The sequence below is a fragment of the Protopterus annectens genome, chromosome 6.part0, assembly GCF_019279795.1.
Source record: "Protopterus annectens isolate FY-2018-M chromosome 6.part0, PAN1.0, whole genome shotgun sequence".
Taxonomy (NCBI): Eukaryota; Metazoa; Chordata; order Ceratodontiformes; family Protopteridae; genus Protopterus; species Protopterus annectens.
Window position 1 is genome coordinate 307238450 of NC_056737.1, and position 24213 is coordinate 307262662.

The 24213-nt window shown below is 44.9% G+C and overlaps 1 protein-coding gene across 1 annotated transcript in view; it reads left to right on the forward strand.

Annotated features, from left to right (window-relative positions):
• NUSAP1 (nucleolar and spindle associated protein 1) overlaps window positions 1–24213 on the forward strand; it is a 727399-nt gene that overhangs the window by 332233 nt on the left and 370953 nt on the right. Inside the window, exon 5 of the mRNA XM_044073513.1 lies at window positions 17733–17899. Within this exon, the coding sequence (XP_043929448.1) occupies window positions 17733–17899 (167 nt within the window). The remainder of the gene's footprint in view (window positions 1–17732; window positions 17900–24213) is intronic.

Genomic DNA, 24213 nt, shown 5'->3' on the forward strand with positions numbered 1-24213 from the left:
CGACTCAACAGATACAAAAGCTCATAGCTGCCAACAAACTCTCAAGCTCCTTTCCTACCCATAATGCACAGAACCCAGCTTCCCTCCGATCTCGTTTGACGCATGTGTCTAGACATGGTCACCATTGCTCTTGAGCTGTTCAGTTAGGTGAGAATTTTCAACTTTTTCATTGCTGGACATTCTTCTGGTTATACTTTTACTGAAAGGTTTACTCTTTCGTTTCCAGTACTCTTCCAAGTTTATTCATCTTGCTGCTCCCTTTTACACTTGTGTAGTCTTTGCTAACGTTGCTGGTAGGCTTTTCCTTCTCGGTTCCCTTTCTTTATAGTTACATTCAAAAAGACTCCTTTCTAGCCCTTTCTTGCTAGTTTCCATCCTGTCATTACTGTTTGCATCTAGTCTTTTGCTGTCCGCGCACTTCAAAATTTGCAGTACTCTTTGTATTTTGGGTAATTACTTGAGGGGATGTCTGATAAAGGATTTAAGGAATGTGAAAAATGTGGGCAGAAAATGCCCTTTTCTGCTTCTCATTCATGGTCTGTTTGGGGCCTGTACATTTAGATCGGGATTGTTTGTGCTGGGTTCAACCCCAGAGCATTAACGGAAAGGTGAAATAAATTAATACTGAAGGGGCTTTTACCGACTCCTTTCTCAAGTCATTGCTGGAGTTCATTCTCCAAAGACAAAAGCCAAGGATCCTTTAAAAATATCCAGATCCTCCTGATTCTACTGCATCCACTTTGGAGCTGAGAAAGTCTAAATTGGATCCAATGTCTTTTGGGATTTGACCTTCTTTGGATCCGGATGAAATATGTGGCTTGTCCTTCTGATTCAACAAAACGTACCTCTGATCCAAACTCTATAGATCTTAAACTACTACCATGTACCGTTTACTCAGTGTGCATCCAGTACCATCTATGGTGCCCTTCCCTTTTCCTGGAGCAGCACAGTCATCTTCGGTGGTGTCTTCTTGTTCCTCCAGAAGTCTCAGATGCAGATGTGGAAAGGATGGTGAGATATCTTCAGAGATCAATTTCAGAGGGGAGTCTTCATGATTCTTACCTCTTCGGGTCAGGAATGTCCTACTCCTTCACTGGTAACACTTCCTCCTCTGACACAACCCTTGGTGTAAAGTCCTCGGATCATAGTATTTCCCATCCTGTGTCTGATCCAAAGAGAGTCTATTCTTCGGATCTGATAGTTACTCTGAGCACATCAGCTCTGATCTCTTCGGATCCACATGATCCTCTGAGCCAAAGTTCCAGGTCAGATCCAGGGGGGATAGGGTAGACTGAGATTTTCGGATCTTTCCCTTCCTCTTGGACTCATTACCCCTTACCCCAATCCTACCCCCTCCTGGGTCACTCCACCCACTGATGACCTCCTTGATTTGGTGCCTAAGCAGGCATGGAAGGAACCTGATACAATTGAGTTGATCCCCAAGAGACCAGACAGGATTTTGTTTCCACCGGTAGGAAGAGAGCATTGGAGTAAGGTTGTACCGGTTGATGCAGTTGTGACGGCAACTACAAAGAAGGAACTCGTGGAACAGAATTCCACTGTCCATGCCCCTAATAAAGAATCTAGTGCCCTGGACAGATCTGTGAGGCGAGTATATGCTTTTGTGACATTTGCTCTCTGATTGCTGAACTATTTGGCACACTTTGTGAAGTAGCAAAGGGATTTGATTAAAGAACTTTCAAATTCCCTTTCAGGGACAACTATGGCAGAGGTTTAAACTTCTCTGGCCTCAGTTGGCTACCCTTCAATCTGTTATGAATTCATCCGAGGGTCATCTCACATGCTGCAGAAGGTGCTTCAAGGGCTGTGGGTTCAGGCATTTCCATCTGAAGGCACACTTGGGTGTGTCTGATTTTTGTGGAATCCTTCATCTTTTGTCAGTGCTCTTTTTGACTGTTCCTCCTTGTTTTGGTCCATCAATAAAAAACACACTCTAGGTTTGAGAAGGGTGGAAAGACCCCATCTACTGTGGACATACGCTTGACCTCTCAATGTATCTTTTCCAGGAACCAGTGGGGAGGTTGAAAGATATGGCACAAAAAGTCTCAGGGTCTTTTCCAGGGGCCAAGTGTAGGTAGTTCACCCAGAGGCAGAAGGTGGAACGATTGTGGCAGAGGAGGCCTGTAAAACTGGGAGTCTAGATAACCTTATCAGACAGGCCCTTTCAGCGCTCTGGAATGGAGGCCCGATTGTCTTCCTCTGGAAGCAGTCGAGGGTCACTTATCTCTGCACCATAAAGCGTGTCTAAAGTTAAAGGATACTTGGGTGCAGAGAATTATTTTCCGGAAGTTATATTCCCTTTTCCCTTCCACCCCTGTTTCCCAGGAAAATCCCCAATGTTCCACCCAATCAGAGGGAGACAGAAGCACTGGAAATACAAAAGCTGCAAAAACGGAGTCATCCAAAAGGTCCCTCCAGACCAAATAGGATCTAGAACTTACTCAAGATTCCTTTTGGTGCCAAAGAAAACAGGGGACTAGAGACCAATCTTGGATCTCGGTTTGTTGAACAAATCAGTTTGACACACCAAGTTCCAGAGGGTCACAGTTCAGTCTATTCTGCCTTTTCTGACTAAGGACGACTGGATGTGTTCAATAGACATTCTGGATACATACTATCACATAAAGATGAACAGGCAATCCAGAAGGTACTTGTGCTTTCGGCTGGGAGCCAGTCATTATCAGTTCAGAGCACTGCCTGTTGGTCTCACCACAGTCGCCAAGGTGTTCAAGTGTAGGGCAGAAATGGCAGCTCACTTGAGACTGCAGGGATTCTGGGTGTTTCTGTACTTAAACTGGCTCATTACTGCTCCAACCATGCATCAACTGGTACAAGCACAAGACTAAGTGTTGCAGATGCAGACTTGTTCAAATCTTGGAATAACCAATTAGAAGTCGCAATTACAACCCACTTAGACACTGGAATTCATAGGAGCAATGTTAAACACAGTGTCTTTTTCCATGTCAGGAGTATAAAGAGAAATCAGGTCAAGAAAATAACCTGCAGTACCAAAATTTCAGCCAAGTTGATTCTACAAGCCCAAAGATTGTTGTCTGTGGCATTAATCATAGTTCCTTTAGCAAGATATCTATGAGAATTCTGTAATGGAATTGTGCTACAAACAATCAATTCTCTCTCAACACCCATATTGATAATTATAAGTCAGGTATCCAAGCTATCTTTCCTGGTGGATGCAGTCACGTTTCCAATGTTCTCCTTTCATTCTCCCTCAACCCAAGGCCATAGTGGCTATAGACAGTTCCTAGATTGCGTGTGGGAAGGGGCGGTTTCCTGAGAAAGAGTCCAAGGCACTTGGTCCCCCGCGGAGGCCAACTTGCATATCGGTGTTCGAGAAATGAGAGTGGAGCTTTTGGCGTTGCAAGCATTCCAAAACACTCTCCCTCTCAGAACAATTATTTTCCAAAGGGACAACATGTCAGTCGTTTGACACATAAGCAAGAAGGAACCAAATCTTTACCTCTGTATTGAATCCCTACAGGTGTGGCAATGGGTGATTGTTTTTTCTCCAACCACTTTCTAATTGCAATGCACATTCTGGGAATAATAGCAGACAAACTGAGCAGATCTATCTCACTTCCTCACGAGTGGTCTCTCAACAACAAAGTGACAGATGTTATTTTCCATCACTGGGGCCATCCTTGCTGCAGTCTGTTTTCATCTCCCCTCAACAAGAGGTGCAGCAGCTTTTTTGCCCTAGTCCCCCCACCAGGGGAGTTACTGAGGGGTAATATACTCACGATTGGCCCCCTGGACTTCTGTACACTTATCCCTCAACTCCCTTAATTCACAAATTCCTTCAGAAAGCATCCAGGTTGAAGAGGAAAGTCATCCTCATTGCATCTTTCTACTCTTGACAAAGTTGGTTTCCCTTTCTTTGGCCTCATCTTCTGTACCCACCTTGAATTCTTGATCCAGTTCCACACATTCTGTCTCACCTGACAGGTGTGGTTCACCTGGACATCTCAAGTCTCGAACTGCATGGTTTCTCCAATTCCTTTAATAGCCAAACAACCAATGCTCTCTCTGCTTGTCCATTCTGTACTGTTATCCTCACATAGACCCTCTGAAGGAACTCTGCAGAAGTAATGGAGAAGATTTGTTTATTGGGCAGAACAGATTCTGGTAGACCTCTTTTCCGCCCTGATTCATGCTGTTCTTGAATTTTTGGCAAGCTTGTTTAATGCGGTTGCTAGTTCCACTATTAAGTTCAACTCGCTGCCATCTCTAACTTTCCAGTGGGGTTTCAGAATTTGTCTCTCAACTATGTAAAGCCTTTTTGAAAGGTACCCTACTACTGACCCTCCTTATAAAGATCCTATACCTCCATGGGATTTCAATTTGGTACTTCAGGTCTTAACACATTCTCCCTTTGAACCAGCAGCTAAATGCAGTTTGCTGTCTTTTAGTTAGTTACATCTGCTAGAATTTTAGAAATTCAAGCTCTATCCTCCAAGCCACCATACCTGACTTTCCACAAGGATGGGGTCACCTTGCATACCAGTGCCTCTTTTTTTTTTTTACCTAAGGTAATGTCAGAATCCAGCATTAACCAAGCCATTAACCTGCCTGCATCTTTCCCAAACTTTATGAATAAAGGAGAATGTATGCTGCACTTATTTGGGCGTTCAGTGACAATTGCATTTCTACCTGCACAGAACAAAAAAAATCAGAAAGACAGACCAAATATTTATCTCCTTTGCACTTGACAAATTATGAAGGTAACTCTAGCCAGATGGTTGACAGATTGCATTTCTTTTGTGTACAACAAATTTAATCTCCCCTTAAGAAAACCATTAAAGGACTCCTTCAATCAGATCTATGGTACTTTTACTGTATTTCATTCTAAAGCATCCATAGACAATGTAAGTGTCTGCAACTTGGTCAAACCCTCATACTTTCATCAGTCATTACAAACTAGATCTGGTTTTGAGGGGAAGAGCAGCCTTTTGCTCAACTGTACTCTGGAATATCCTTAGAGTCCACCCAGAAATTCAGGTAGTTGGGGAATCTGTCCCATCCGTTGAGGAATTAATGAAAATTGACATGAGATGAACAAGTTATGTAGTTACCCTTAAATTCCATCTGTGTTGTGCGTTTTCATTCTTAATCTTCTTCACCCTCCAGCCGCCTTCCATTTTTTGCAAATGACTTCTGGAGGAATGAGACTACTAGAGACACCACCTGTCCCTTGTATTGAACTCCAGTTATGGCAATTCTTTTATATTCTCTCTCAAGGTGTAAATAGCATCTGACTGAAGTTGGGTTTGGTGCATTATGGGTAGAAAAGGAGCTTGAGAGCTTGGTGACTCACAGGGCTGAGGATATGATCCCTCTACGTGAATGTGAAGATACAGCTCCTTAATGTACCTTCAAATAAATTAGTCTTCAGGCCCCTTCCTACAGCATTTTCTAAAGACTGGAAAACAAAGAAAAAAACATGGAATTGGTAAAGCACATTTTATGTCCCAATTTCAAAATGAAGCAAAACTTTTTAAACTAGCCTTCCAAACAAGGCTGGCACTACCAGAGGCAGGGAATAAGTTAACAGCTGAAGGGTGAGAAGACCAAACAAGAAGGAAAGAGCCAGCAAGAAGAGGCAGACCTGAGATGTACCACAAGGTCCAGGTTCTAGCCAGGGAACAGATGTGACTTACCAGCATTCTCCATTCCAATTCTCCAAAGCCCTATCAGTGGCCCCTTGTCCTTCCCATCTTTCATTTCATCATGGCTGGAGTGTTGAAGGATATTTCTTGTTTTATAATTTGCTGCCTTGAAAAGTCCTTGTACAGTCTTTAGATGCTGAACAAATGATTATTTATTTTTTTGGGGGGGGGGGTGCAATGAGTTTCACTTTATCATCCCCATTGTGGTGCTGAATGGGACAGTGTTGGAGTGGATGCTTTGGCCTGATGGAGGTGTACCTCTGGAAGAATCTTGTCTGAACACCATCAAAGCATTTCTGTTGGCCTTTGCCTCCTTTTGGAGCATTACCTGAGCAATGTCTTCCATTTAAGAAAGTGGGCAGTGTATTCTGCATTTGTACATTTATTCCAGAAATTTCCAACTCTGTGCCTTGATTACACCAGACCATCTTAATTTCTTGATGTTAAGTTGTCCATCTCGCCTTCGTTCCTGCTGTTTGGGTTCGAAGCAGATTCTCTGCTCCGACTCTGTCATCTTCTATAGCTCGAGAGCTGTTTACTGGTTCGAGGCTACCCCTTATCCTAGAATGCCCAGCGTCATCTACCCAGATCTCATTTGCCGCTTCAGCTGCAAGGTTGCTTCGTTACTGGCTCAGGCTTAGTATAGATTTTTCTATTTGTTGTTTATTCTTAAAAATTTGTCAAGTTTTTGTCTGTTACTTTATACCTTATCGCTTCTTGTGATATCACTTTGTTGGCCGTTGCTCCATAACTCGCAGGCCTTCTACCTCTCCTGAACTAGTTTAAATTAGAGTCCCCCCTCCTCTTAGGACAGCCGTTTAAATTACAGGCTCTCCTTCTGAAAAAAGACTTTTGTTTCTTAATTTTGTAATATAGCATTTTCTTATTGTTGTTGTGGTTGTTGTTAGTAAAAATGTCTAAAGATACCAAGGTATCCGGCTTCAAAAAGTGTGACTCATGCTGTCAGAAAATGTCTCATGACAGATGGGCATAGTAGTTGTGTATATTGTTTGGGCGCTGTTCACCTGCAGAACTCCTGTTCTATATGTCACATTTTTAGTCCAAGGTCCTGCAGGAGTGCAAAAACAAATGAATCCTTCAGGGATTATTGAAGCCGCAGGATTCTCCGGCTAAAAGTACTCAGCTAGAGAAATCCCCTAAGTCTGTCAAGCCGTCGGATCCATCTTTGGAGCAGACTCCTTTACTTGACCAACCAAGTATGTTGGTGCCGGCTGGCACCGACAAGACAACTCTGTCGGCTCCATCTGCTATTTTGGAGCCATAAGAGACGGGTCTCCGTCCTTGGAGTCCATCCACTCTGCACCTCTGTCACATTTGTTACAGTGAGCATAGCCATCATTCTTCCCACTCCTCTCGATCCTCTAGATTATTGGATCATGATGTGGAGAGAGTAGTAAGTAAGTTGCTTAAGTCACAGGCACTGGCAGAAATTCTGTCCAGCCCACCTTATAACAGGTATCTGCTCCAACCGCCTCTATTTCTGTTCCTCCTCCGACTACATTTAGCTCTGAGGTGGAGACTGCGGATCCGCATGTAGTAGAACCGTCTGCGCCGATCATCTCTTCTTTGGTTCCGATGTTGGCTCCGATTACCTCGATTATACCTTCTATCGAGGGATCTGGGCTCCAAAGCTCTCTCCTCTGCTCTGAGGGGGGGGGGGGGAGTGGCATCGTACCCTTGTCCGACCCCGTTCTCCCCCTTGGAGCTTCGGCGCAGGTGAGCTCGGCTCCAACATCAGCCTCGGAGCCGTCACACTCGACGCAGAGGGACTCCTGTTTCTTCAGAGCCTGAGCTTTCTCTGCCTAGAGGTCGGGACGCCTTTGAGGTCATGCGAAGTGTGCTGTCCCCCAAAGTAGCTCTACTGCCAGCTCCATTGGCTCCTCCCCCCGTGGTGTCTTTTCCAACCTCTATGCCTCCTCCACACCCCAAGTGTAGGGAACCTATGCCCCAGGACACCCCTTTGGGTGATCCCTCTTCTTCCAAAGCCTCCCGATCACTCGGAAGAGCCTCCCCGGAAGTGCAAGAGGAAGCACATAGACTCCCCTGAGTCTGTCACTTCAGATACAGACATGGATGAATCGGAAGGGCCCCCCTCTGAAGAGGTTTCCTTTTTGGACATCCTTGAAATGCTTAGAAGGAGGACTGGACTTCCCTAGCCCCTACCGAGGACGAGTCTGTATACCTGGACACATTCTGTTCCCGACCTTCCACCTCCTGGGTATCTCCTCCTTTCGATCCACTCATGTCTGTAGTCGTTCGAAAGGCTTGGTCAGCTCCAGATTCTGTGGAACCTACTCCAAGGAGACCAAACAAATTTATTACAGACCCCCCCCCAGGACAAAACAATTCCTCTTCAAGTGTGAGCCTGTTGATGCCATGGTGGTAGCAGCAGCCACCAAGAAAGAGTTAGCAGAAACCTCTTAATCTGTTCATCCTCTGAACAGAGTCTCTGACGATGGACAGATATGGAAAGCAAATGTTTGTTTCAGCGACATTTTCAATGAGGTCCCTGAACTATCTGCCATTTTACACGTCTTCAAAGGGATCTCCTGAAAGAGCTTGGAGATGCCCTTCAAGATCCTACAGCTGAGGGAGCACCAGCCAAAGTAGCTTCTCAGCTTGTGACTCTTAATTCCATAGTCAACTCCTCCATGAGGCTGAATTCCTATGCAGCCGATGGAGCGATCAGAGCCGCAGGGACAGGTGTGGCTCTCAGGAGACATGCTTGGATGCAGCTGTATCAGTTTGTGGAACCCTTTCGAGCGTCCTTCACCAATACTCCTTTTGATGGCTCCTTTCTCTTTGGGCCTCAGGTGAAAGACACGTTGACCAGGTGTGAGCAAGAAGGCAATACACACTCTGCCGTGGGAGTTCGTTTTTCCACTCCTTCCAGACCTTATCCCAAGGGTCAGAAGAGCAGAAAGATGTGGTTCCAAAAATCCCAGGGACCCTTGCGTGTTACACGTGGTGATTTTTTTCCCCCAGGGGAAGAGGGGGAAACAACAACAGATGCCACCCTCATAGCAGAGGGGGACTGCAAAACCAGGGTAACTGAGAAACCTTCTCTGCCAAGCCTTTCCAGCATCCCTGAAGGGTTGCCAGACTGCTCACCTCTGGAGGCAGTCGGGAGAAGACTTTTGCTGTACCCAAAATCCTGGTAAAATATAACAAGAGACAGATGGGTACTATCCATCATATCCGGAGGTTACAAAATTCCCTTCCATCAATCCCCCATAGAATCAAAAAAGCCAATCCCAGATGTCCCACCCAATCTAAGCGATCAAGCAGTCACAGAAGTTTCAAGACTGCTAGAAAAAAGAGCCATTCAAGAAGTCCCCGCAGACCAACTAGGATCCGGAACTTACTCAAGATTCTTTTTAGTACCAAAAAAGACAGGGGACTGGAGACCAATACTGGATCTCAGCAGCTTGAACAAATCTGTACAAAAAGAAAAGTTCTGGATGGTGACACTGCCGTCCATTTTCCCTTTTCTGGGTCAGGACAATTGGATGTGCTCTATAGATCTTCTGGACGTGTACTACCATATCAAGATGGACAGACGCTCCGATATGGTTCCTGTTCCTACACCTCCACCTTCTGGATCAACCGTGGATTCTGGACCCAGTTCCAGATCTTCGGATTCATCAGTCAGATGGGTTGCACCAATCCCTTCAAACTCTCCAGCTCACAGCTTGGTACTCCACTTCCAACCTTAGCCAGGCTTTCCAATATCTCCCCAGCAGTCTGTGATATTATTGTTTCCCCACATAAGTCTACTACGAGGAAAACGTATGCTAGTAAATGGAAATAGTTTTCTTTCTGGTCAGAATCTAGAAATTTGGATCCTTTCTCAGCCCCAGTCCATGAAATTCTTGAATTTCTAGCACAACTCTTTCAGGGTGGTGTGGCTTCTGTTACCATTAGAGTACAACTAGCTGCCATTTCATATCAGTATGTTTAATTTGTCTCATAAGTTCTGCAAGGCCTTTATGAGAGGAATATCTCTTCTTAGACCCCCCAGTTAGAGATCCTCCTCCTCCTTGGGATCTCAGTTTAGTTTTAGCTTCCTTAATTTTGCCTCCCTTTGAACTGGCAGCATCATGTTCCTTAAAATGTCTTTCTTGAAAGACACTTTTTTTGGTTGCTATCACTTCAGCTAGATGTGTCTCAGAACTTCAAGCACTGTGTTCATCCTCCTTACCTGGTGTTTCACAAGGACAGAGTTTCTCTGAGGACCAATCCATCCTTTATTCCCAAAGTCTGCTCAGAGAACAATTTAAATCAGTCCATAGATCTCCCAGTTTTCTTTCCTAGTCACAGCAACAAGGCAGAATACAAGCTCCACCAATCAGATGTGCACAGGCAATTGTGTTTTTACCTCCATAGAACTAAGGAACTAAGAAAGTCAGACCAGTTATTTCTTTCTTATGCTTTCAACAAACAAGGCCTTCCAGTTTCTAAGGTGACCTTATCCAGATGGTTATATGATGCGATTGCCTTTATTTATCAGTTACGAAATAGAGCTACCAGCTAAACCAAAAGGTCATTCCACTAGAGCATTAGCCACCTCTGTGGCCTTTCAGTCTAGGTTGCCCATAGACTCGATCTGTGCAGCTGCCACTTGGGCAAACCCTCACACTTTTATCTCTCATTACAAGGTGGATATGGTCTCCTGGAGCAGAGCTTCCTTTGGTTCTACTGTTCTGAAGAGTCTGTTCCAATGAGCGACCCAGGATTTTAGGTGCTAGGGACGCTGTCCCAAACAACAAGAACGAAGGCGAGATGGACAACTTAACATAAAGAAGTTCTGTACCTACCATAACGTTCCATGTTAGTTGTCTTCATCTCGCCTTCCTTCTTGCGTCCCCCCTTCTTCCCCCTTCCTAGAGGATTGAGAGGAGTTCCTTTTTTTGATGTCCTTCAAGAATGCAACTGCAGTCATAACATGTGGGTTGTGTCCTGCCTCAGGCAGCCCTCGGTCGGCCGGATTCCAAAGTCTGGGTCCGACGTCGGCTGATGTCGCATTTCTCTCCGACGTCAGAGCGGCTGGAGTACATAAGCATCAGCCGACGCCATTTTCTTCAGTCTTTCTTGCCGCGCGGTGCCCGAAGCAGAAGCAGTTCGCAAGTGCCGGTCAGTCAGCTCCTGTATTCTACGATACCGAAGTCATCAACAAAGCTAAGTACCCCGTTGGGTACCTTTTCTTGCCTCAGCCGATGTCAGAAATTACTGAAAAAGTTAACAATTGTCTTTTTTGTGGCAAACAAATACCTCATAAGGATTTCCACTCTTACTGCCTCCCTTGCCTGGGCCCAGACCGCGACGTCTCGGCCTGTGTAGCCTGTGCTCGCTTCAACAAGCGCACTCTCAGGCACCGGGTGGAATTCGATGAAGACTTTTTCGGCGATAAATTTGCTTATACCATGCCGTCGGATCTTCCGACATCGCAAACTCCCAAAAAGCGAAAAGACCGGGACCGACATCCTAGGCCCGTGTCTACTACCGACTCCACGCCTAAGCCTAGCGCGAGTGCTCCGGTTCCCTCTGAGACTGTCTCCCCACCGCTCCGAACCGAAGACGCCGCATTACCGACTACTCCGATTCCAGACATTACTCCGCCAGTTATAGATTTTCCTCCGGATACCGAAACTGAGGAAATGCCTGAGACCATTGCTGTAGACAAGGTCACTCCTGCACGTGGAGCTGCCAGGCCCCCTATGGCCATGTCGATTAAGGCCTACACTAGGGCTAAGGCAGCCAGCAAAACAAAGCATATTACTCCTAGAGCCTTACCTCAGCCGACTCCGGAGACACAAATTATGTCCATGGCTGCTGATCTAATTTCCATGATTAGAGGTTCACAGACCCATCCTGAGAGAGCATCCCAGCCTCCTCCTGATAAAAGGCCCCGGGTTGAACCCTCCAACCCTACTCCTTCAGATGAAGACTCTGAGGGCTCTCTCCACTCTGATAGCCAGGAAGAGCTCTTCCAGACCTATGAGGACTCTGATGCAGAAGATTCCATACCTTCGGCCTCCCCTCCTGAGGATATTTCCTTTGGGGAAGTTCTGCACACCATGAGGGAACATTTCAAGTGGCAGGGCCAGGAATTTTCTGATTCCAGGAAACACCTTAGGACTTTCCTTAAGGAGCCTCAGCACAGGCCCTTAGCTATTCCTCCTGTACTTGATGTTCTGGATGATTTGTATTCTGATTCTAGTGCTACCCCTGATACTCTCCCTCCTGCACCAGCCAAGCCAGACAGGTATTACAGGGTCCCAGAAACTCATTCCCATTTATTCAGGGCCCATACTGTTGATTTGGAAACTATTTCACAGGGGCCTAAAGGAGTTTCAGCCTCCACCTCAAAAAACCCTTTGCCCTCCAACAGGGAAGCAAGGTCATTAGAGAGATGGGGTAAAAAGGTTTACACTTCCACTACTTTTATCTATGAGAGCTTTAAATTGCCTTTTTCATATGTTCCAATATCAGGATTATCTCATAGAAGATTTACAAAAAACACTAGCTTCTCCTGATCCTTTAGACAGGAAGACTTTGCAGGAAGCTGTACACAACACTCAGCAAGTAATCACTTCCTGCAGTGTGGATATGATGCACTGGAAGCTTCATGTAGGGCAGCTATGACAGGGGCAGTGATGCGAAGACATGCTTGGTTAAAAGATCAACCTCTACCAGATCATGTAAAAGCAAAACTTCTGGATGCGCCTCTGGAAAAGAACAAGCTTTTTGGTGCAAATGCTAAGGATGTGCTAAAGACCATCGAAAAAAAAGCAAAATCTGTTCAAACTGTAAAGGATTTCCTCCAGGTTCAACCCCCCAGATTCAGTAGGAATTGGCCTTCAAAAAACTGGGCCTTTCCTAATCCAGAAAAGTTTCAAAGGGGTAAGAACAGACGTGGCCGAGGAAGAGGCCAATACAGAGGCCCTTACAGGGGACGTCAATGGCAGCCAGGAAACCAAAGAGGTGACGCAGGGGTTTCTCCTGCCCAACAACCACAATCTCAATGACTTTCCTCTACTACCGCCCACCAGGGAACAGCTAGAAGCTCCCTTGGGCGGAAAATTATCTCTGTTTGCAGAAAACTGGCACAGACTGACAAAGGACAAATGGATCTTGGACATTGTAGACCGAGGGTACAGGTTTCATTTCCATACCTTACCAAGGAAACAAGGCATGCCAAATCTACCACAACATCACAGGGTAGAGGCTATCAAGCAAATCTCTCTGCTAAATCAAATGAAAGCAATAGAAAGAGTTCCACAACAAGAATAAGAACAGGGGTTTTACTCAAGACTGTTCCTTGTTCCAAGAAAAGAAGCTCAATGGAGACCAATACTGGACTTGTCCGCATTAAACACCTTTCTCATAGTACCGAAGTTCAAAATGCTGACTCTACAGCAACTCCTTCCCATGCTGGGCAAGGAGTCGTGGCTGATCACTCTGGACCTCAAGGAGGCATACCTGCATGTCCCTATCGGACACAGTTGCAGAAGATACCTCAGATTTCTTGCAGGGCCAGAGCATTAACAATTCTCAGCATTGCCATTTGGCTTATCTACTGCGCCCAGAGTGTTTACAAAATGCCTGGCTTCAGTAATTGCTCAATGCAGGCTCCAGGGTATACAAATCTACCCATACCTGAACGACTGCCTCATACAAGCGGACGACAAATTGATGACAAAAAATCTGGAATATGTCATACGATTACTTCAAGCTCTGGGATACACAGTCAACTTCCAAAAGTCAAGACTGCAGCCATCCCAGCAAATAACCTTCTTAGGAGCCAAACTAGACACAGCCTCTCAAATGGCTTACCTGACAGAAGACAAGCAAGAGAAGTTAACTCAGTACTTCAAAGGTTTAGCAAAACTCACCCAGATGACTGCAAGGAGATTCCTACAGGCCCTGGGTTACATGACATCCTGTATTCTACTGGTTCCATTAGCAAAACTACACATGAGAAAGCTTCAATGGTACCTAAAAAGCGTTTGGTCTCAGCACAGCAACAACTTGGAGACAATCATACCACTCATTCCATGCTTACAAAAGGAATTCCAATGGTGGGCTTCGGTGAGCCAGGAAAACACAGGTTTGTCATTCAAAAAACCACAGATAACACAGACCATGACTACAGACGCCTCAGACCTCGGATGGGGGGCGCACATGGAAGGCAGGTGTATACAAGGACAGTGGTCTCCAAAGGAAACACATCTGCATATAAATCAAAAGGAAATGCTGGCAGTAATGCATGCTATCGAGGCTTTTCAAAACCAACTCCAGCAAGGCCACTTAATGATACGGACAGACAACACCACTGTGATGTGGTACATAAACAAGCAGGGGGGCACTCACTCTTACCCCCTTTGCAGACTGACAATGCAGCTTTGGGAGAAATCACTGAGTCTAAACATCCAGTTGCAATCACAGTTTGTTCCAGGAAAAGACAATGTGTTGGCGGACAGCCTAAGCAGGAATTTCACATATCCACACGAGTGAAGGTTGCATCCGAAGGCTTTCAGACAACTCACTTCGACATGGGGCAAGCCAGAAGTGGACCTATTTGCCTCTCACCTCAATCATCTACTACCAAAATTTTGCACAAGGACATACCATCCAAAGGCTTGGAAAATAGATGCTCTTTCATTCAGCTGGAACTCCCTAGTAATCTATGCATTCCCACCTCTGCCACTGATGACCTCAGTATTACTAAAGATCAAAGCAGAGAAGCCCAAGGGAATATTAATAGCTCCGGATTGGCCAAGACAACACTGGTACCCACTACTACGGAGCATATGTCACACCAGGAGGTGGGCCCTCCCACAGTGGCCCCAACTTTTGACTCAGCACAATTTTGAAACACTGCATCCAAACCTTCAGACTCTGCAGCTAACAGCCTGGGAGATCCCATAAATGAATTCAACTTACCTCTCTCCAAGGAAGTTCAGCGGATACTAACAGAGGCTCGAAGACCTTCCACCAGAAGGGTTTACTTAGCAAAGTGGAAAAGATTCAGCAATTGGAATACCAGCAAAGGGCATGATGCATCATTACTGAACATCCCAGTTATCTTGGAATATTTGGCAGATTTGTTAGAGTGGCCTCTCATATTCTTCAATAAAAATACATGCATCTGCTATTTCAGCTAGATACAACACTGATCCTCCTGTTTTTTCTCACCCCTTACTAAGACAATTCCTCAGGGGAATCAAGAACATTAAGCCACCGAGAAAGGCCCCAGTGCCAGCCTGGGACCTCAATTTTGTCTTAGAAAAACTGACTCTACCTCCTTTTGAGCCAGCAGCTTCAGTTGACTTGCAATTTCTCTCATGGAAAACAGCCTTCCTGTTGGCAATTACCTCAGCAAGAAGGGTTTCAGAACTACAGGCCCTAATGGCAATACCACCCTTTATTATTTTTCACAGAGACAGGGTTTCATTAAGGACCAACCCTACCTTTATGCCAAAGGTGGTATCTAGGGTTTCTCTAAATCAAGCCATTCATCTGCCTGCCTTCTTTCCCAATCCTGAGAATAAGGGGGAAAGGCTTTTACATACCTTGGACATTCATAGACAACTTCAATACTACCTGGACAGAACAAAGGCCAGTAGGAAGTCTGAACAGCTTTTTGTAGCTTACGCCCCTGCAGTCCAAGGAAAAGCAATTTCAAAACAGACTATTTCTAAATGGATTGGACATTGCATCAGATTCTGTTATTCCTTTCATGGAAAGACTGTGCCAGCCTATGTCAGACCACATTCCACCAGAGCTACAGCCACCTCTACAGCATTTTTAAGAGGGGTGCCTACAAAGGACATTCTAGAAGCTGCTACATGGAGCTCCGTGCGTACATTTTCCAAACACTACAATCTCCCTCTATATTCCAGATCCAGAGCAGGCTTTGCTTCGGCAGTCCTGCAGGGTTTGATTGCCACACCATCTCTTTCCTAGAGCATACCTCCTCCCCCAGCTAAGCTATGGTATTCTACCCACATGTTATGACTGCAGTTGCATTCTTGAAGGACATAGTACAGTTTTGTACCTACCATAAATGTAGATGTCCGAGAGACATGCAACTGCAGTCGGGTTTTCCCTCCCTCCATACCCCTCTATGCTTAGGGTCCACTCCTATCCCTCTCACTCTTAGCTGGGGATATCTGTTATGGTGTATTTGTTTTATTACTCATGTATTTGGTTGGAATCCTGTTTGTCTACCAATTTGATTACAGCCTTCCTTGGAGGGCACCTGGCATCTGGGGCAAGAAACACTGAAGAAAATGGCGTCGGCTGATGCTTATGTACTCCAGCCGCTCTGACGTCGGAGAGAAATGCGACATCAGCCGACGTCGGACCCAGACTTTGGAATCCGGCCGACCGAGGGCTGCCTGAGGCAGGACAACCCACATGTTATGACTGCAGTTGCATGTCTCTCGGACATCTACATCTATGGTAGGTACAAAACTGTACTTTTTCACTGGCTGAGTATCTTTTATTACTTCACTTGCCAGGTAATTTATGACCCTTTCCTTGTTTAGGTGTATTGGATAACCAGTTTTTAGGTAACTGGTTACTCTACTTATGTCTAGTGTGTGCTATCACAAATGAGATCTGTGTAGCTGACGCTGGGCATTCTGGGATAAGGGATAGCCTCGAGCCAGTAAACAGCTCTCGAGCTATAGAAGATGGCCGAATGGGAGCCGAGGATCGGCTCCGAACCCAAACAGCAAGCAGGAAGGCGAGATGAAGACAACTAACATGGAACATTATGGTAGGTACATAACTTCTTTTTAATGTTCATTCCCTGATGTCCACATTCTTGAAGCAGTATAGAGCAGTATTTGTGCATCCTTCTTTGGAATTGCCGCACTTTATCAAAACAGTTTGTGGTATGCTTCCAACTGGGGGAATATAGGAGACAAGATTTTGTTACAAGTGCTATTAGATGTGGCCATCAGACTAGGATTAGCATTGTTTCTTGATGTTTTGTGCTATTCTGGATTGGTCTCCGATTTGAAATGTTTGACTTTTGCGTGATGTACTTTAGAGGTAGTTTAGATGTTTGCCGGCAATACTTATGATACTAGGTTGAATAGTAGCTTTTTGTTGTGAGGCTTACTGGCAAGTGGTGGTCATGAGAATTAGCCTGTTTTTTTTTCTCTATTAAGTAGCCTGAAAAAATGTTTCCATTATGCCCTCTTGAATGTGTTGGGGAAACGACAAGTGTAAGCTGAAGGTGTAACATGTCTCGTGTCAGGCGATGCTCCTTACAAAAGTGAGGAGTACTTTTTCCTATTTGGTACTACTGAACCCCTTCAAGGCATGTGCTTGTCAAGATTTCTTTTTTTTTTTTGTGGGGAGATGGTCATAAAGTCTTCCCTGCCCCATCGTAGTCGCAAGACAGGTTCCCATCCCTGCTCGTGTGGATTTGTGTTTTCATTAAGGTAATCAGGAAGTGAGTACTGGCATGGTTATGATGTGCTGGAAGCTAGAATGGAGCTGCTAGGCAAGGTGTGGGAGAGCTTGGTAGACTTGGCAAACCTGACAGCAGTTTTTTCTGGGATGATTCATTTAGTCATGGTTTGCTGCCACCTTCACATGCACACCTCTGTTTACTTTCCCCAAGTTATGTGCATGTAGGTTTAAGTTTGTGTTTCTTCAGCATTTGCTTCAGATGTAGTACGAGTTTGCTTTAGGCCTATATACCATGTATTGTAGGACTGACACTGATTGCCATTGTTCTCTACTTCAGCCTATTCTTTGCAAGAATATCGAACTGCATTTTTTCTGCATAGATGGCTTTTTTATATTACTAATATGCCCAGTTTCCATATGTACAACTGTAATGCAAGATCCTGTTTTTAGTCTGGAAATTTTAATATTGATTAAAATAGTACATTTTTGTCCATGTTTTTATATATTTATTTTCATTTCTTGGCTTTTTATAATGTGTGTTGTAGTAGTATAAAGATTTACCCTGGTATTTGACAGGTTTACTGAAGCAACCAAGGATAATGAGCACAAGCGTTCCTTGACCAAAACTCCAGCCAGGATGTCACCTTATTTGTCATCTTTTGATACACCCACTATTGGTGCGAGAGAGACTGAGCGAAGACTTTCCCAACATCCTGAGTCTGATGCCAAGTTTAGACCCTCAGGTAACCTTATTGCAGTACTGATATTGGTTATTCACTGATTAAGCATGTAAGATATTTTATTCAAAAAGAAACCTCTTCTCCTGATAGTCTTCTTTTTCTTAAACACTTTGGAATTTAGCTGCAGGATTTGCTCTGGAAAGGAAGTTTTTTTAAACAGCCTGATCCCACTGTGAAGCATGCATGTGTAAGTTGTCCCTGAAGAAGCAGGGTAGTAAGTGAGAGTGAGCTTATATATTCTTAATCTAGTAATTGCATGTGAATCTAAAGGGTAATTTTCAAACCTAACAGTGTTTCCCAGAAACATTTGACAAGTTTTGATGCCACTCAATTTATTGTGGGTATAGCCTGGGTATGGGTGATTGAGCATTTTGGAAGAGTCCCATTTCTAATGGGACATAGGTGGCAGACCAGGGATAAATCTATGGCTCCATATCCACTGCTCTATGTTATGCTTGAACAAGTGCACGGGGGAATCCTGCTTCAACATGTCTTTATGTTGTAGATGAGGTTTAAGTTCCTAGGTTGGGTATTTGTAATGCTGCTTGTTCAGCAGATGTGCAAGAGATCCATAAGGACTGAATCAGAGGTGTCTTTGGAAATCAGGCATAGCTTGCCTCCCAGCAGTCTGTAGGAGACAGTACAAGGAAAAGTCTCTGCGCCAGTTCACTTTGGGCATATTTACATCATGTTCTGTTTTAAGGAGGAACCTCAAGATGCTCCAATTAACATTTGTCTGGTCAAGTACATACTAAAGGGGGCTTTGTACTCTTGGTGTAAGGAGGGCTGAGTGCAATGGAAAGATGACAACTTTGGACTTGGATGCTATACAGTTTACAAGTTGCACAACGTAGAATGATTTCCTTACTACAAAACATACATTCAGATATTTCAAGCATGAGCAATAATGCCCTTCTAGTTTGCCAATATACCCAAACACTTGCTCCCATAATAAATTTTCAGGCTTTTCTTAAATATCTAAACTAGTACTTCCTTTAATGTAATTTGGTAGTCTGTTTTATGCATCTGCTATTCTCTGAGAACCAGTTAGTACACTTCTCATTCCTATAGAATCTTCTATATAGGTTTCTGATTCTCTACTACTTTTTGATGACCCTGAACATTAATAGAGGTAGATGTCTCAAAATATCTTGTTTACCTGAATAAGATCCCCTCTTAAATATTTGAGACACTATACAAGTTCAGATATTTTAGTCTTTCATAATAATTAAAATTTTCACATTCATGGGTGCCTGTGGTATATTTCAGCTGGACTCTTTCCAGTTTACTCGTGCTTGTTTTCTCATCAGGTTTCCATATTGTTATTCCATACTCTGGTTTGGGTCTAATGTAACAATGACTTCATTTCTGATTTCCTAGACTTTTATAAATCTTTTTACACAACCTGTAGATGTCTTTCTATTCACCTGTTGCAGTATTCTTTACACGAGGGAGTTCACCAAAGGCGACCTGACGTCATCCAGTATACAAATGTCTTTCACTACTGTAGGGTGCGTGGTATGTCGAATGTAGGCTGCTCTCGTACGTCTGCCATAAGAGACGTATGCATGCACTGACCTCAGAAATTCTCTGCCACCAATCTGAACTTCACCTTCCAACATCTGTCTGCTCGCTGAGCCATTAGCTATGTTCCAGCGATTTTCTCAGATAAGTGCTCTGTTGGGGAAGTCTGGTTTCTTCTGCTACTGTTTTGTGGTCAGGCTCAAGTCATTCAGAAAAGGCAAATGCCTGTGTAGAAGACAAATTCCACATAAAGATGGCCGTCTCCAGTGTTTGTTCTGCCTAGGGCCTTCCCATGATTACAAATCCTGTCCCATTTGCCAGGCATTTTTGCCCAAGGCACAAAGGAGTAGACTTTCCCCCTTAGCCATTTACTTGGAAAACCAGCTTTTAAAGTTACTACTTGAATGCACAATGGAGGGATCCTCTGGGCCCGAGGTTGAATCGGTTCAGAAGCAGAAGGATAAAAATGGAGGCCTGAAGCTTCTGCTGCACCTTTTATCATAGCTATCTCTCCTGATGTAGATGAGCCCAGAGATATGTACAGAGTCTGGTTCCAGTTCACAGGCCATGCCTGATGTTGAGGCCACCTTGGATCTGACCGCAGGCACATCCTTGAAGGCTAAGTAGGCATCCGTCTCAGATGTACAGGGGGAATCGAGGCTCATGGTAACAAAAGGCCCTAAGGGGATACCTCAGATCCTAGTACTGGAGGAAATTCACTCAGATGTTGTTTAATGTAGGCCTATGTCTGGACCTCTTAAGTTGTATAGGGTAGACCTGCATCAAAAGAAGAAACAGAAGTCTAAACACTTGGCCCTCCTAAAGGACCCCTCACAGTGATTGGGAACAATTTGCCCAGCCCTTCAGCTATTATTCCTGTGTTACCTGTATTTCTAGACTCCTTTGCCTCTGCCTCCCAGGCCGTCCGTTTCCAGCCTCCTGCCCCTAAGAAGCCTGACCGATTTTGCAAGGGTCCTGAGGACTGCAAATTCCTGTTTAAAAGTCCTTGAGCAGACCCATTTATTTCAATAGCTTCAGGCAAACCATCTAGGTTACTGCCTTCAACCAATCTCCTTCAGATAAGAATGATAGGATGCTGGAAAAGGTGGGTAAGAAAATGTACACTTCAGCCACCTTGGCATTTAAAGCCATTAATTACCAAACACACGTGACCAAATTTGCCCTAGAGCTTCTATCTCAACCCTCTCAGGTCATTTGCAATTTGCCTGACTCTGAAAATAAAACCTTGACTGCATCATTGCTGGGAGCCACCTCACAAGTAGCCTGCCACTGCATCAAATGCAGCTATGATGCTGCAGAGGTTTCTGCCAGGGCAGCTGCCTCTGGCTCTGTCTGAAGGAGGTTCACCTGGTTAAGACTCCAGCCATTACCAGAGGACATTAAATCTAATCTTATTGATGCCCCTTTGGACAGCTCTCCATTGTTTGGCCTTGCAGCTGATAATTTATTTAAATCTCCGCAGGAAAAGGGAAAGGAATTGCAGGAATTGAAACACACCTTTTTTTCCCCAGTGCCTAAATTTCAACAAAATTACCCACCAAAAACTGCCTTTGTATGCATGCACTCCCGCCCTCCTCCACATAAAATAAAGGATGGTATGACGCCTCAGCAGCACAGGGCTGCTCCTGCAACTCCAGCTCAGAAGCGGCCCTTTCATGACTAACCTTGTTCCCTCTGGCTGCCCAAGCCACTTCACCCACATTCCACTTTCCCAGCGTTTGTCTCTGCCAGTCTGGGAAGGCATAACTCAAGACTTGGGTTCTCTGTCTCATTCAAAAAGCATACTTTCTGATATGGGATTCCCTGCCTTCCTTCAGGGACGCATCCCTCAACCACTGAAGGAACAACTATCCTCCTTTCCAATGGTAGTGTAAGACCTGCAGAGACAAGAGACCATTCAGGAAGTGCCTCAACACCAGAAATGAAGAGATTTGTACTCTAGAATATTCCTAGTGCTCAGAAAGTATGGTTCTTGGAGACCCATTTTGGATCTGTCTCATCTCAGCACCTTCCTGAAGGTACCCACCTTCCATATGTTAGCTCTTCAAACCTTGGTCCTCCTTATTCTACAAGCCTACTTGGCTTCCTTGGATATCAAAGATGCATACCTACACATTCTCATCCACCCCAGATGCAGGAAGTTTTCACATTTATCTATGGCTTCCTGGCATTTTCAGATGTTCATCGTGTTACCCTGCTGCAGTCATCACACATGGGTTATCCTCTCGTCAGGCGGTCCCGCAGTCGGCCGGATTTCCTAAGTCTTGGTCCGACGTCGGTTGCTGTCGCCTCATCCATGACGTCAGTGCGCCAGGGGTACATATACTGCAACAGACACCATTTTCCCCGGTCTTTTTTGCCGCGCGGTGCCCGAAGCAGAAGCAGTTCGGAAGTGCCGGTCAGCCGACTCCTGAGATTTTCGTATTCGAGTTTCAGACCGAAGTCTTCTATAAAGCTAAGTACCCCGTTGGGGAAACTTTTCTTGCCTCAGACCGATGTCAGAAAAAGTTAACAATTGTATTTCTTGTGGGAAGCAAATACCTCATAAGGATTTTCATTCTTATTGTATACCCTGCCTAGGCCCTGATCACGACGTCACTTGTCGTTTTTGTGCTAGATTTAATAAACGCACTATTAAAAGACGATTTGATTTCGCACAACACTTTTTTGGCAGAAAATTTAATTATAACATGCCGTCGGAGCTACCGGCGTGCACAAAAGCGCAGGGGTAAGGATAGACAGCCCAGGCCTAAGCCCGATTCCGAGGCCTCGGTTGATCCGGTCTCTGGATATCAGTGAGGCTCCGATGCAGCCTCTGACTACTGCAGTTGAGGAACCCGAGACCGCTACGGATATTTTGACGGAATGTACTAGGCCGACGCAGCCTTTTACTTCAGGCCCTATCGACGACTTACCTCCCAAGGACACCGGTACTTCTGAAACACCTTCGCTTTCTGAAGGTGTTTTCAGACCGACGACTCTTACAGTTAAAATGTTTTCTAAACCGAAGACTCCTTCCAAATCGAAAAAAGCTTCACTTCAGTCTCCTGTTCAAGGCCCTATGCCTAAGAAACAGATGCTCAAGATGGCTGAAGATCTGATTTCTCTTATCAGGGGTTCCCAGCCTCCTCCTGAAAAAAGGATTAGACGAGGAAGAATCTGCTTCCTCTGAACAACTGTCTATTTCTTCGGATTCCTCTGAAAACCAAGACTATTCCTTCTCTCCTTATGAAGATTCTGATGCTGAGGACTCTATTCCCTCAGCTTCTCCTCCAGAAGATTACTCTTTTGGGGAAACTTTACACACTATGAGGGAACATTTTCACTGGGAAGGTCAGGCTTACTCGATTTCAAGAAAAGGCTCAGAGAGTTTCTTTTACTCCCCCAACACAGACCTCTAGCCATCCCTCCTGTTTTGGACATTGTGGATGATGTTTACTTAGAATCCAGTTTCAACCATGATTCTCTGCCTCCTGCCCCGGCCAAGCCTGACAGATACTACAGAGTACCTGATTCCCATTAATTCCTTTACAAAAGCCCAGTAGCTGACCCAGAGACCATCTCCCAGAGTCCCAAGGGGGCTAAGGCTTCCATGGCTAAAAATCCAGTACCTTCTGAAAGGTATTCAAGAGCACTAGACAGATGGGGGAAAAAGGTTTACACCTCAGCCACTTTAGCTATGAGAGCTCTAAACTGTCAGTTTCATATGCTTAAGTATCAGCAATTTCTGATCTCTCAGTTAAAACAAAAGATAACAACCCTTCCTCAACAATCTGAATTGAAAAGTACAGGATTTGTTGCACGCCACTGAGCAGGTGGGCAAACATACTTTACAATGTGGGTTTGATTCTTTGGAGGCCTCCTGCAGAGCAGCGGCCACTGGTTCAGTTATATGTAGGCATGCCTGGTTAAAGGAACAAAGTCTGCCTGAACATGTTAAAGCAAAACTACTGGATGCTCCCTTGCAGCAGGATGTTCTTTTTGATGTTAAAGCAGAAGAAGTTTTAAAGGAAATGGAAGATAAGGCAAAATCAATGCAGACAGTCAAAGATTTCCTACAGGTACAACCCCCTCGCTTCAGCAGAAACTGGCCAACCAAGAATTGGTCCTTTCCAGCCACTGACAGGCCTCAGAGCGGTAAATACAGGCGCCGAAGGGGCAGAGGACAGCCACAAGCTCAGTATAGACCTCGCCAATGGACCACTCCAACCCAGAAGGGGGGAGAAGACAGGTCTCAAGCCACCAGAAGGCAAACTCAATGACTTGCGCCTCCACTGGCCAAACAAAGTTCTCTTGTCAGCCCCCCTGGGGGGAAAACTAGCATTATTTGTAGACAACTGGCACATGGTCACAAAGGACAAATGGGTCCTAGACATAATTTTACGAGGATACAGATTCCACTTTCACACCTTGCCAATAAAAAGAGGAATGCCAAACCTGGCACAAAATCGAAGGGCAGAGGCTCAAAACCAAATTACAGCTCTCGTGGCCATGAGAGCCATTCAAAGGGTGCCAACTCAAGAGCAAGGCCAATGATTTTACTCAAGACTATTCCTAGTACCCAGGAAAGAAAATGCTTGGAGACCAATTCTGGACCTTTCAATTCTAAACACTTAGAAGTTCCCAAATTCAAGATGCTAACACTACAGCAGCTACATCCCATGTTGGAAAAGGAAGCATGGCTGGTAACGTTGGACCTCAAGGAGGCATACCTGCATGTCCCTATCAGACAAAGTTGCAGAAGATACCTCCGTTTCATTGCAGGTTCAACG